The 15,846-nt window shown below is 34.4% G+C and overlaps 1 protein-coding gene across 2 annotated transcripts in view; it reads right to left on the bottom strand.

Moving 5' to 3' along the window:
- Positions 1 to 14,426, bottom strand: part of TXLNB (taxilin beta) — a 66,416-nt gene extending 51,990 nt beyond the window's left edge. Inside the window, exons 1-2 of one of the 2 annotated variants that reach the window (XM_051997858.1) lie at positions 14,352 to 14,426; positions 1,169 to 1,627 (exon numbers count right to left, since the gene is read on the bottom strand). In XM_051997858.1, coding sequence (XP_051853818.1) covers positions 1,169 to 1,627; positions 14,352 to 14,394 — 502 coding nt within the window. In that variant the 5' untranslated portion in view covers positions 14,395 to 14,426. Of the gene's footprint in view, positions 1 to 1,168; positions 1,628 to 14,226 lie in introns of both variants that reach the window. The other variant, XM_051997859.1, reaches the window with a different exon arrangement.
- Between the last annotated feature and the right edge of the window lie 1,420 nt (positions 14,427 to 15,846).

The raw sequence follows: 15,846 nt of genomic DNA on the forward strand, positions 1-15,846 counted from the left end.
GACTTCTCAGAATGATATTTCTGTTTCTCATGAGAACATCATCCTATTTTCAAATCACCCAAGTTTCAGACCTCAGATCTTGCTTTCACCCCCTACTTTGTGCTCACATAGTCTCTCCTCTCCTCTAGTCCAGTCTTTTATCACCTTTCCCCTGGACTAATGCAGTGGCCTCCTGAATGTTCTTACTATCTCTAAACTCTTCTTTGTCCAATATATCCCCTAATATCTGTCAAATTGTTATTTCTAAAACACAGGCCTGACCATGCCATACTCAAAACCCTTAGTAGCTTTTGATTGCCTCTAGAAAAAGATGCTTGACATTCACAATCCTTTACCTTTTCATTCCTGTTTTATATAACTTCTCTCTCCTCAATCTCTGTGCTAGTCAGAGTGCCCTTTTATTTGTTCCTAGGACACACTATCTCTGCCCTCTGACTCCTCACTTCCATGGCCATGTCTTGAGTGTCTTGAATGAAATCCCTCTTCTTTCTCATAGGATAACTATGTTCCATCAAAGCCCATGTCTTCTTTGTGCAATTTTTTCTTATATCTCTACTCATTAACACTTTCTATCTCCTAAAATTACTTTGTATAATTTTCCTATATTTTATAATTACTTATTTCTATTCATATTTAATTTTCCTTCTCCTGCGCTCCTTCCACTCTCTTTCCCTGAAAAGAGTATGTAAACTCCTTGAGGGCAAGGACTATCTTGCTTTTGTCTTTATATCCCTAGGACCCAGCATAAGGCATTGCCTATTCATGGTAGATGTTAATATTTGTTAAAATGGATTGAATTTTTAGTGTAGATACAAATTTCCACAAAGTATAATTACTAAGAGAGAGTCATTTCTATAACTGATTATGGGACTTGATGAAGACTCAAAGAAGAAATGGTATAGTGGAAAAAGTACTAGATTTGGCGTTAATAAAAACGGAATTAAATTCTTGTATGACTGTGAAAATCACTTAATCTCTCTCAGACTTATGTTCTTCATCTATAAAATGAGAATAATAGTATTATTACCCTCTTCTCAAAGTTGTTATGTAGTTACAATGAGAGAATATATATAAAGTAGTTTGCAAACATTAAGGTCCTATATTAATGTTAGTTATTATTACTCATTGTCAGAAATTAATAAAGAAGGGCTCTCTATTAGTTACTTGCCTAGTCCTTTCAGGATTTTCTTTTCCCGTTTTTGTTCCTTATTATTGAAAGGCTCCCTGACTGTGGATGTGGGGGTTTCTCCAGCAGCTATTGGTTCTTTTTCACTGTCATCGTTTACTTCTTCATATTCCCCTTCCTCATGGTTGAATAGTTCTGTTTTCTCAGACTTCTCATCTCTCACACTGCTCTCTTTCCCCATTAGGCTGGAGGCAGATCCATAGGTCTTTATAATGTCTTCCAGCTGCCGATTGAGCTCTTCGGAAATATCACTTCCCATATTTTCAAGGGCAGATGTTTCCTCTTTGTCAGGTACCTGAGACTTGGGCTGTGGATCCTGCTCAGATTGTTTGTCCAGGCCATTCAGATGAGGTAGCAAGGAAGTGTTCTCTGCTGAAGGGGGTGGCTGCTGTTCAGCAGATAGCTCTGTGTGCTGGTTACTCTCCATGCTTGGTCCAGTACCTGGTGTCAAACATAATAACGTTTAATGTAACTCTCAATTGTGCATGAATGAGATAGAGCAATGTTGATTTTGAATGGATTTATCACACATATCCAAAACAGATGGCTATTGTAGGCCTATTATCTAAATAAAACTCACATTCATAAATTTCTATTTTAATTGGAATGGAAAGGATGTTTTTCAAAGCCATTTCTCCTTTTAAAGGCACTCTTATCAACATAGGTCTTCCTTTTCTTTTCCCATCCTCCCTTAACTTCTTCCTCTCCCCACTTTGAAGGCAGGGAGTAGAGAGGTAAATATTATGGAAGCATAATTACAATCTATTTTTCCTATGTTCCCATTGACATTTGACTCAGGGTGGATCAGTCTGAGCAGTTTTACTTTATCTAGTACATTGTAGGGTCATAACTTGGGAGGAGAATAGCTCTGTAAATGACCCCTAAAATTATAAATAATTTTTCATATTGTATATATTTTATTAATATCACAGTTATAATTGGGGAAGATTTCTTAATTATAAAGTTAAACATAAAAAACAAATTTGGAACTAAAATCCTAATTTATATGAGTCAGCCTTCTGCTTGCCTATAATTTTAAAATGACCACTATTATATAATAACATTACATAATAAATATAATATTTAGAAATAGAATCATAAAACCTAAGAGTTGAGTATGAATACCAATCAAAATAGCCATCTATGGTGTAGTAGAAAGAGCTCTAGGCAGGTCACCAAATTTAGTCCCAGCTTTAATACTAGCTGTATCATCTTGGACTAGTTACTAATCAATGCTCTCTGAGCTTCAATTTCAATATATAAATTGAAGGGGTTGAACTAGACAATAATAATTGCTTATATAAAGTGTATTTTATCTGTAGGAAGTCCTTTCACAAAGAGTATTTCTTTTGCCTTCCTAAGATTCTTTATGACTCTAAAATTCTATGATCTAATTGATCTAACTAGCATGAAAAACAACAAAATAATAATAACAACAATATTGATAGGCTTTACCATATTTTGTTCCAGCATTAAAGTTGAAAGAAGAGATGGAGCAAAAATTTTTATATGAAAATATTGCAGCTTTAGCTACTCAAGGGTATGTTAGAGTCAGCCTGTATAGCTTGCCAGAGCCAATTGTTAAATTTTAAGTGTGAACATTACGTATTGGGAATGTATAAACACTACAAATTAATGATTGATTTATTGTTTTGTTGGTGTCTATACATAAGAAACTGATGGAGAAAACGTTAATAATACAGATCAAAGGCAGAAGAGTGTTCATACTTTCCCCAGCAGAACCAATTGTTAAATGTTTACCAGGACATTCCTGCGAATGTAAACATTATAGTTTGATAATTTTCAAACTATAGCGGTGTTCTAAAATATAAAAACAAAAAAAATTTTAAAAGGACAACTTTTTTGTTTTAAATGCATCAAATAAATATTACTCCTGACGTTTGGAGGATTTTTTAGGGGGGGAAGCAGTTTCTTTTTCTCCCTTTCTTGCTCTCCATGTACACACAATTTGGGTAGGAGTCTTAAAGTACACAAGTGAATATGAAATGAGGGCAAGAAAGAACATTACGAATGATATACATTAGTAGAAGTATGGGGATGTGTTTTGAATATACCTGTTCTCAAGAGACAGTGGATTTAGAATCAATCAATAAATTTACTTAAATGTCTAATATGCACCAGATACTGTACTAAGAATTAGCAATACAAAGAGGGACAAAAGACTCCTGCTCTCAAAAGCTCACAATCTAATGGGGGAGGCAACATGCAAACAAACATATATGAACAAGTTATATGCAAGGTAAATAGGAAATAATTAACAGAGAAAAGGCATTAGAATTAAGAGGGGTTGAAAAAGATTCCTTTGGAAGATGAGATTTTAGTTGGGATTTAAAAGTAACGTATGGAGTCAGTAGGAAGAATCGAAGAGGGAAAGTATTCTAGATATGGACAAAGAGAAAATGTCCAGAACTAAGAGGTGAATTGTCTTGTTCCTGGTGCAGTCAGAAGGTCAGTATTACTAAGTCAAAGAGTATGTGTCAGGGAGTAAGGTCTAAGAAGAATGGAAAAGTAGTAAGTGACTAGATTATGAAAAACTTTGAATGCCAAACAGAAGATTTTGTATTTGATCCTGGAGGTGACAAGAAGTCACTGAGGTTTATGGAGATTAGGGACATTTGACATGGTCTGACTTACACTTTAGGAAAAATCACTTCAGTGGCTGAAGGGAGGATGGCTTGGAATAAAGAGAAACTTCTGGCAGGCAGACCCACACTGCCTGTGGTAGTATTATAAAGAAAAGATTTTAAAGTTGAACTTGACAGAGACCTTGGCAACAGAGTGGATTTGGGCTAAAAGAGATACTGAGGAACGGAGAATGACTTCTAGTGGTCAGCCTGCGAGACTGGGAAGGTAATGTTTCCCTCAGAATAATAGGGAAGGTAGAATAGAGATAGGTTTTAGTAGGAAAGATAATGGCTTTGGATATCTTTCAGATATTAAGTTCAGCTGAGGGTTGGGACAAGATTGGTAAATTTGAGTTTAATCAGAATAGAGATGGTATTTGGAATTATACAAATGAAGTGGCTGATATGTCCATAACTATTGACCCAGAAATTCCATTGCTAAATATATACCCCAAGGAATTCACTGACAAAAAGAAAAGCTATATCTACTAAAATATTTATAATGTAACTTTTTGTGGGAGAGACATGCTTAGAGAATATTAAAAAGTATTTGGAAGTTTCAATGTACTAAAAACTCAATAAGAATCAATACATGATATGGCATTCTTGAACTATCTTAAGAAAAACATAACTTCCAAGAATAAGGAACTGAGAGTCTCACTGTACTCTGCCTGGCCATCTGAAATACTGTTTAATTCTAGGCACCAGGATAATGACGGGGTTAAAATCTATTCCATGAAAGAATTAGTTGAAGAAACTGGAGGGAATGACTTAACAAGTTGTCCTACATAATAATAAAATATATGTTATAAGAAAAGAATAATATGATGAATATAGAGAAACAAGGAAAGAATTACATGAACTGATAGAAAGTGAAATAAGCAGAATCAAGGAAACCTATACACATTTATTATGACAACATAAACGGAAAGAGCTACAAAATAGTTAAAAATGAATGTTATAAGAAGAATTCCTAGAGGTCTCTTCCTAATTCCTTTGCAGAAGTTATGGTTAGGTCTACAGGTATGAAATACTGCATATAATGTCAGGTGATTTTCAACAAATTGATTGGTTTTGCTTATTTTCTCTCTTCTTCCTTTTTTATTTCTTTTTTTTCCAATTCTGTCATAAAGAATGACTTTCTGAGGAGCAGCTAGATGGCACAGTGGATAGAGCACCAGCCTTGAAGTGAGGAGGACCTGAGTTCAAGTTTGGCCTAATATATTTGATACTTCCTAGCTGTGTGACCCTGGGCAAGTTATCTTAACCCCAATTGTCTCAGGGGGAAAAAAAGAATGACTTTCTGATGCAGAAGTGAGGGAGAGAAGAAAGAAGAGAGCAATAGGGGGAAATCTTGGCAATATAAAGAAATAAATTTACATATTGTATATACATTTCTATATACATATATAATATGTATGTGTGTATATATATATATTTAAACAAAGGAACAGGTCATACCAGATGTTCTTTATTTTCTTTTTTAAAATGTGGGTTACTAAGTTGATATGAGAGCAATGTTTTTAATATAGTTTATCTACCTTTTTTTTCCCCCTAAGGCAATTGGGATTAAGTGACTTGCCCAGGGTCATATAACTAGGAAGTGTTAAGTGTCTGAGGTCAGATTCGAACTCAGATCCTCAGGACTTCAGGGTTGGTGCTCTATCCACTGCACCACCTAGCTGCCTCAAGTTTATTTACTTTTTAGCAAAACATTTGATAATATATTATTAATAATATTTGGTACACTATTAATATTAATAACATTACTTTTGCGGAGAAGATGGAGAAATGTAGACTACGCAATAATACAAATATATGGATTCAGAATTGGTTGAATGCTGGACTCCAAATGTGGTCATTAATGGTTTAATATCAAAATGATAGGTCTTTAGCTATATACCTTAGAATATGTTTTTGTCCTGTATTGTTTGACATTTTTATTAATGATTTGGATAAAAGCATAGATGGAATATTTATTAATTTGCACATGATAAAATCTGGAAAGGATGGCTAACATTGGTTGACAGAGTCAAAGATAATGACAGGCTAGAACACTGGTCTGAGTCCATTAAGATAAAATGTAATGGGGCTAAATGTGAAATCTTACATTTGGGCTCAGAAAAGCAATTTCACAAGCATAAAATGGGAGCGACATGGTCACAAGCCAATGTTTAGCAACAGTTTAATATTTAACAACTACCTCTCTAGTTGTTAAAAGTACATATAATGCCTTTTAAAATTTAATCAGCATCAATAACATTTTCTCCATTACTTCTTTAATTCTAGATATTCAACAACACCTATATATCAAATCCTGATTTGTAGCATTTGCTGATTTTTGTGATATAATGCTCATAGTGAGAACTTAACAATTTACTCATTTGACTGGTTCAAGTAGGCTCTCACACATCCTTGCATGGAAAATTATCAGTCTAAAAATATTTGAATTAAAAAATTTTCCCCCTGAGGCAATGGGGGTTAAGTGACTTGCCCAGGGTCACACAGCTAGGAAGTGTTAAGTGTCTGAGGTCAGATTTGAATTCAGGTCATCCTGACTTCCAGGCCGGTGCCCTATCCATTATACACCTAGCTGCTCCAATAAAATATTTTAGCATACTACAAGCTTGAACTGGATATTCCATAGATATTTTGTGTATCGATATGCAATGTGTATAAAATCAGACTCATCATCCTTCCCCTTCAACCTTCTCCCTTTCCTATTACCATGGAAGCCACTACTATCTTTCAATCTCCTAGGCTCAAAACCAAGGTGTCATCCTTAACTTTCTTAACATTCTCTTTCTGTCTCTGTCTCCCTTCTCCCATCCCATATCCAATTTATGTTGAAGTCCTTTCAATTCTACCTTTGTAACATTCCCTCTTTAATACTTCCATTTTCCTATTAAAGGATATTATCACTTCACTCCAAGATTATTAAAAAAAAAAAAAAAAAAAAAAAAACCTCTACTTGATCCAGTCCATTCTCTATTCAGCCAGCCAAATAAATGCTTCAAGTTCAGGACTGACCATTTCATTTGCTCTTCAATAAACTACAATGTTTCCTTATCACTTCCAGGGGATCCTCTGTTTGATATTCAAAATTCTTTCTAATCTGTCTCCTCATCCCTTTACAATCTTTTATACCTTCTATCCTATCATGCATTCTGCTGTTCAGTAACAGTGTCCTCCTTGTTCCTAACTTCACCTCCTGACTGCATTTTCATAGGCAGAATTCTCTCCCTCTAAGTCTTAGTCTCATTTTTGCTTCCTTCAAGTCTCAATTAAAGTCTGATCTACAAGAGGCCTTTCTAGAGCCTTCTCAATGCTACTGCATTTCTTCTGTTGATATCCAATTTATCCTGTATGTAGTTTATTGTATTAGCTGTTTGAAGTTTATCTTCATGGACTGTGTCCTTTTTGAGAGGGGGGACTGTTTTTTTGTTTCTATTTATGTTTTTCTTTTGAGTTCCCAACAAATATCACAGTGCTTGACGTATAATAGACCCTTAATAAACATATGTTGACTTCAAAGACCAGCTAGACCAACTTATACTTGAACAAGGAAGACCTCTATTAAATATCCCATGGTCATCAAGACCTTTCTTGAAGATTACAAGTGACAATGATTTAATTCCCTCCCAAGGTACCCCAATTGATCCTGAACTCCTGTAGCCTATCTGTCTGATCAGGTCACAGTTTGTTTTGGAATCTAGAGAAAGACATGACCCTCCTTTATTTTATAGATGAAGGAAATTATCTCCATAGGGATAAAGTTACCTTAACCTAGGATCTCAAAGGTAAATGAACAAGAGAGCTGCAATTTTATCACAAGTTATCTGACTTCATATCTGTGTCTCTTTCAACTATGCCATGATTCCTGCCCTTCAGATGACTTAATTAAAGTTACAAGATAGTCTCAGAATACAGCAGAAGACATGGAATTTGAATTGATCCAGGACCACTCATATGCAAGGAAGGTCCATTGCCAAATTACAGTGTGGATCATAGTTGTAGCACTGGTCCTTAGATAATAAAAATACATTTCTGCACTGAACAGCCTTCACAAAATCCTATTGTAATGACTCATTATGATGTGTAAATGATCCTGGTTTCTGAAGTCCATGCCAATAGAACTCACACTGTGGCAAGTTCAAGCAGGTCAGAAAAGTTTGATGTGTAAATCAGGTAATGGATGGAGCCTTCTTTAAAGAGGGCTATCCAAGATAGGTTTGGAGAGGTATAAAACTAGTAAATAGATTGGTCACTTAATTATTCATTCTTTGGCCATGGCAACCTATGAAACAAAGACAAAAACAAAATAAGTTTGGGCTTATGGGGGCCACTTCTGCTTTTGCACAAATGATGCATCATTTTACACATAATTACAACTTTTTACATCTAATTTCCATCCAGTGACTTTTTCCAGTGACTAAGTGACCATTCATTAATATCAATTCTGATATTCTTACTATAAATACAATCAAAGAAGGGAATTTCAGCCAGCAGAAGATTAGTTCACAGGTTCTCTTTGGAGAATCAAATAAAAGAGTTAGTGAAATTGCTTTTATTGAGAACTAAGGACAACAAGAAACATAATTTTAGGAAACACTTTTTCATCTTGTATTACAGAAATGTTTACTAAAATCAAGAAAATAATTTTGGTTTATATGCTTATGCAGAGGATGAAGAAATAGGGAAATTCTATGAAAAATCTGATGAAGACCTTCTGACAAATGTATATACTTTGATGAGGAAATGTGACATAATATATAGAGAACTAGTCTCGTAGATCAGAAAATTTGCTTTTAAAACCCACTAGTTCTGTGATCCTGGGCAAGTCACTTAAATTCTTACTAAATACAGATAACCCTCTAAGACTATAAGTTGCAAAAGGGATACCGATCTGCATTGATAAGAGTTTCCTCTTTGGGAATTCCCTATACCAATGTAAACATAAATACAGTCAAACAAACACATTTTATGCTTAGTGACCTCAGAGCAAAGGTGAGACTAAGTAAGGAGAATGAAAAACATATTATAGGATATGGAGCATATATAAGAAAAGCCAGAAATTTTTTTGCTATACAAAAATTTTATGCCTATTGTGAATACTTTCTTTTAGAAAATTTTTGGACTATCTTAGACATGGTGAATATGTAATAACATCATAAAAAATGAAATTTACTATATGATAACAGAAAGACATTACTCATTATTGATATAGAATTAATTTTTTAAAAAGACTGGATATCCCTCTTTTACTCAGGCTGAAAATGCAGTAGGTTTTCATAGGCTTGTTTGGCACAAAAGCTTTAACTTATATTTTTTGTGATCTGGGCCCATTTGCTCTTCTTTAGAAATTCTGGTGACCTTCTGTTCCTTGGGGAATCACCATATTTTTGTTAGACCTAGTGAGGACACTTGACTAGATTTACCTTTTAGAACTCTTGAATCCAAGCAATTTGCCAACCTCAGCTTCCAAAACAGCAGAGATCACTGAATACACATTGTGCTTAGCTATAGAATTCTTCCTTTAAAACACTGGCTGTTTATAGTCAGAACACTTATTTGTTAGAGCAAAGATGAAAATTAATACAGATATAGAAAGAATAGAAAAATAAAAATGAGAAAAAGATGTTATATATAATTAAAACCAAAAAAAAAAAAAAACTCAACCTATTTAATCAAGATATTGATCATGAAAATGGAATAGGATTAGAAGAAATTAAATTGTAAGTTCCTTAAGGGTAGAGACCAGCTTTTTCCTTTTTTTATATCTTCAGAACTTAGCATAGTGTCTGACATATAGTATGTACTTCATAAATTTTTAATTGATTGAAAGGATATAGACTGATTGCAATAATTTAGCACTGAAATTTAACTAATACAGATCAACTGTTATAATATGAAGGTCAAAAGTGCCTAAAAAGCATCTTAGTCAGAAACACTTGACTTAACTACAAGTAGAGATCAATGGCAGCCGTAAGTAACACCTCTTTAGAATACACATTTAGTAACAAGATCTTATATAACAGGATAATGTAAAATAATGAACAGTGTTATCTCTTAACACAGAAAGAGGCAGTAGAGGTATAAAGCTACTTTAAAGAAACCTCATAGAGAGACACAATTAAACAAAACCCTTCCAATAGAGCAAACTATTTTGTAAAATAGAAAAGATCTGCAAAGATTTGCACATTGTGAATAGAACTTTTTTCATCACTTAGGATAATAGAGTCACCACATCTGGACTCTAATATCACAATCTTGGATATGTTTATAAAGGAGATAGAAATGGTATTAAAGAGAACAAAGACAGAAAAACCGAGTAGATTAGAGCAAGTATATGTGGCTAGCTTTGGATTGACCAATAGATCTCTATTGAAGGGGGCAAAATTATGGGAACATGTTTGAGTCATAAAATATCTTAGAGAGGAGAAAGTACCAAAGGTAAGGGGGAAAAATTCTCCAAACTTATCAATGGCCCTAACTAACTAACTACTACTGACCAAAGTGAATAAGAGAACATCCACAATTATGAGCCTGTGTAGTTACTTGCCCATCCCTCTAAAAATTTTTAAGAGAATCATTTGCAAAGGCATTCTTGATGAAACAGAGAACAAGAAAACTATTATAAGAAATATTCTACAGTAGAACAAATCTACAATAATAACAAACATCAACTGATGTATAAAACAATGAAATGTACATTCTCCAATGGTAGTCACCCCTGTGATGGTAGAGACTGAACACAGAGCTCTAGGTAAAGGGATTTTTTGTGAATAATATGGTCTTTCAGATACTCCTTTTTTGCAGATGATATTGTGATGATTTCATGAAATCTCATAACATTGCAGAGATTGCGGGAAGGAATCTGTAATCATGCAAAAGAGTGTGGCCTATTATCAGTGCAGGAAAAGACAAGTGAAAGAAGAAAACTTATTGCACAGATTTCAACATGCATTTGGATGGATATCTTATAGAATTTATCCAAGTGTGTTTGTGTATGTGTTTATGCATATATTTAGAGAAAAAATCAAAGATAAAGAGAGAGACACACAGAGACACAGTGACACACACAGAGACACAGAGACACAGAGAGAGATACACAGACACACACACACACAGAGAGAGAGAGAGAGAGAGAGAGAGAGAGAGAGAGAGAGAGACTGAGTCTTTTACGGACTTCAAGCTTATATGAAAATAAAGCTTCATTTTTGCAAGATTAATATTTTACTAGCTATAGCTATAAGACATGGAATATCATTACCTACAACTACAAAATTTTAAAGATATGACCTGCAGAGAGAGCCATGGAATATCACATAATGACTATGAGCAGGCTACATAATTTTCCTACAATAGAAAACTGAAAAAGAACAGTAATGAAGGAAGTCATAAAGGAATTGTGTAATAGGAAGAGAAGACGGGTTCATCATTTGATAAGATTAAGATATGACAAGTGGACAACCAATCCATTCCATGATTATCTTGTAATGTTGGGAGGAAGTGGGAATGGCATCCAGCACACTGGATGGATCCCTTATGGTAAATTGTTGGAAGAATACAAATAAAGACACACATGAGTTGAGAAGGTATTAATAGATCAAGATTTTCATTACTGGTGGGAACTTTCAAATGATGAGACCACTTATCCATTTGAGTTTTTGAGCATAACATAGTTAGATGAAAAAATCATAGAAATTATCTATTAGTCTCTCTGTCTATGTCTGTCTTTAAATATATATGTCACACACACACACACACACACACACACACACACACTCGCCTTGGTTAATCAGTACAAATGTACAAGAAGTTGAGATTAGAATTAAACAGGAGGAGAAAGGGCTTCTTTAGGAAATTGATGATAGTCTCTTAAGTACCCTAAAATTTTTCCCAGAAACTTAGCACTATTTTTTTCAATACCAATATTTTACCCAACTTACATGGTGTGGCAAGCCATAAAATACAACACTACAGTTTCTGAAGAATTAAAAAAATTAGTATTACTCAAAGAACAATAGAGAAACACATGGATATATAAGTATGTATATGTGCATGTATGTATTGTAAATGTGTGTATGTACATTTGTAGTGGACATAAAGAGCTACAAAGATAAACTGGAGTAAAGGATGATGAAAAATACATGATAGAACATATATAAGATAGATGTGCTAGTTATGTGGTAAGATCAAGAGATCAAATGGTACTCAGTATGCTTCACTGGTATTCTTATGAGATGATGAGAAAATGAAGATCTTTAGCACAATGGGAGCAGTCCACCAATGGCAAATTTTGGGGGGAATATTGGATGAGCAGCCATAGATGATTTGTCATTTGCATCATTGGAAGAATATCCATAGTGATGCTACCATGGATGCATTTGAGTGAATATCAAGTAAGATGATTAATTTTGTGATACTAATAGGTGCATTAAATAATGCTTTAAAGAACTTGATTTACTACAGAGAACTAGGAGAATTACACATTGTGTTCTTTTGGAAACAAATTTTTTCAGTCCTCAACTTAAGTAAATTTTAGAAACAAAGATATTGTTGTTTTACATTCTATCCAACAACTGGAAACCTGAGACCACTGTGATTTAAAGGTGAAAAATTCTGTATTTGTAGTCAAGTGACTCAAGTAGGATTCCTGACAGAAGATCCAAATCCTGCCTTTCTGCCTCTGATATTTACTTAATGTGTGACTATGGTAAAGACAGTTAACTTCTCTGAATTTCAGTTTTTGAACCTGCAAAAAAAGAAATTAATAATTTATAATAATTATGAATAATAATAGTAAGTATTGATCTTATAAGGTTCAAATGATATAAAATAAATTTATAACTCATAAAACTTTATATAGGCTGAAATTGAAAACTAAATATTGGCTGAAATTATTTGAATTATTGGGCAAAGCTCAGTTCTAGTAAGCCTTGGAATATATGATTTTCTCAGCTTGTGTTCTATCAAATGCCACAGAATAAATAATGCTGGCACCTATTATACACACTTTGTTAAATTGTAGTAACTTTAACCTAATCTAGCATTTAGGCCCCTGTTGACCTCAGTTCTGTTAATACTGAGTGATTCATTTATCAGTTGAATATTTAACAATAAAGTTGTTTACTCTTACAAAAGAGGCCCCATTTTGGGCTCCTAGTGTTTTGCTATATGGAGTAGAATAATATAAGTTTAGATACTATATGAGATAGATGCAGGATCTGTTACCCTTCCTCTCATCAGTGTATTTAATGCCAGGATCTTAAGAAACAGAAAATATTCTTCAGTATAGACAGATCCTTCTCTCCTCCCTGCTTTAAGTCAAAGAATTTAACACTGCAACCTGACAGCATCAGCTAAATACTGACAAAAAGTAAATTCTCCAATCTTTATACTGTTTCTGTCTAGCCAATCTTTTCTCAATCAGTTTTATAAAGCACCTCTTTACCTTCTTAATGAGAGGCATTTTAAATTTGACCTCCATAGGGTACACATGTCCATCTATATATAGCTTTTGCCTCTCCTCACACCACCAAGCAGAAAGACACATGGCACCCTTTGTCCAGCCAGAAGTTATTTTAAGCTCTTCTAAAAGGAGGTTTGGTATTTAGTTAACACTTCATCCTTCAAAACCTTGGAAGGAGAACATTATTTTTAAAAATTAAATTCAAGATGGGAAGAATTAATGAGTTAAAATATGTACATTAAAATGGTTAGATAACACATTCCTGTAAATATCTGTGCACTTTAAAAAGGTCCTCTTTGGTTGAAATCAGATTCAAATTTACTCAGATTATACAAATAATAATTATAAATAATTGCCTGGGTTTGAGCCAATGAAATTGTATATGAATTTGCCCTGTACTTTTCAGGTGTTAAATTGCTCTAATTCCATATAGTAAATCTATTATAAGCCCTTTGGATTTTCACATTATTGTTGCTTTTAAATAGGAATAATGAGACACTGAACACCCAGGAACCCCCATTTCCTAAAGTAGTTTGGCAATGGCAGGAAGAAGCCTAATTTAGGAAAATTTCTGTGTTCCTTTTTTTATTGTCCCTTTCTTAGCAAATATTGATCTTCTAATTAATTACTGGTGGCAAAAAAAAAGTATTACAAAACTTTCTTTTGTATAAACTCTATTATTTTGACTTTTTTTTCTTTCTTCTAACTAAAAACTATTTACTGCCACTTTTGGCAGAAGATTATAGGACCCCCTATCCCTCAGTGAGGCACTTATTATTAAATATAAATAAAAAACAATGGAAAGGGCTTCAGTAGTTCACAGTCAATCTCCAAGTTGAACTGTTTGGGCGACGAACACCTCCCCCAACCCCAACCTCACATCTTTTCAAGTTGCCTGAAAAAGTGTTTGTTGAACTTACCAGTAGGCGAGGAACAAAGCAAAGAGAGGAAGAGAGGACCAGAGGAAGAAGGTGGTTAAAAAACAAAACAAAACCCCCAAAGTACCATCAACAGATCAGAGCAGGAATCAAAGCAGGACACTCACCCCTGTTCCTGTTGGAGAGAAAGAGGGAAAGAGAGAGACACATGGAAACACACACACAAGACACACACACACACACACACACACACACACACACACACATACACACATACACACACGTACAGGCAATGAGAGATGAGGGTGGGGCAAACCAAGGGACTGAAGCCTGGATGACAAAAATAACAAGGGATAAGACCTATGCAAAATTTAAGCGTGATGCCCCCTGGAAGGGGAGGGGGTGGTGGCTCAGAGATAATTGGCAGCTTCTGGGGTTTAACAGTTTCTTCCACTCTAGATTTTTTTCCTAAGAAAATTGAAGACAATCACTGCAGTGAAGGCTAGAAATATTGATGGCTGTTTGGGGTCAGTTAATATTTTCAACCTAGAAGGCTTTTCTTGTAGGTGTTCAGGGTTTCTCAGTTCTTGATATATTTCTGCTATGATTTATGATTTTTCTTCCTTTTCCTTCCTATGCTAGTTTAATTAATTAGTTTTATTTTGTTCTTGGGTATGTGGTATCAAGTTGCTTAATGATAAAATGGGCAGGGATGGGAGAAAGAGAGCTATTAGCTTGAAAACTGTAATAACTGAAAAACTTTGTGATGTAATTGATATTTACTGAGCCTTGAAACAAACAAAATGAAGCAGCAAAGTTTCTTGTCCTGATGCATAATTTTATCTATTTTTTATTTTCTCCAAGATGGGCTAAACTCTTTCTCTTATTATTGGTATTTTAACATGCCCTCAGAGAAAATATCTGTAGTGGTAGTAATTGAAGATATTGCTAATATTTTGACAGTAAGGTAAGGTGTCACTGAGTTCCAATTTTACAACTTTCCTTCATGATTCTGCAATAGCAAATAAAAGGATGCCAATTTCTAGTGGATCCTTGTTGCAACACTGTGCTGAATGACATAGGAAATACTGTGGTGTTCTAAGCATGGAAACATTTTTATTAGATTTGGAATAGTCTTTCTATTGTGAGACTTTTAGGGATTGCTTACATAATTAACAATTAGTCATTGTAGCATGTGGACAGGAGCAGCATATGGAGGGAAGTGCTGTTCTTTTTTGGATTTGGAAGATCTGGATTTGGGCTCCAGCTCTAATCTATAACTAGTTCTGATTTTAGACAACTTCTAGGAGTCTCCGTTTTCTCCAGTATAAAGTGAAGTCAACAATGCTTAAACCTAACTGGGTTTGTTATGAGAAAAGAGCTCTACTATCACAAATCTGGCACCTAATTAATTCCTTCCTGAATTCCTAGCTTTCTTCAAAACAGAACTCAAGTGCTATCTACTACAGAAGGGCTTTTCCTTTTCTCCCCAGTGTTCTCTCCTCAACATTACTTTGTATTTAATTCGAATATCTTTTGTATATACTTACTTGCTTTCATATCACTTTCTCCTAATAGAATGAGGCTCTTTAAGGAGACTAATTTTTTTTGTCTGTTTATCCCTAGCACCTATGGTATTTAGCACATAGAGGGTGCTTAATA

The sequence above is a fragment of the Antechinus flavipes genome, chromosome 4 (assembly GCF_016432865.1).
Source record: "Antechinus flavipes isolate AdamAnt ecotype Samford, QLD, Australia chromosome 4, AdamAnt_v2, whole genome shotgun sequence".
Taxonomy (NCBI): domain Eukaryota; kingdom Metazoa; phylum Chordata; class Mammalia; order Dasyuromorphia; family Dasyuridae; genus Antechinus; species Antechinus flavipes.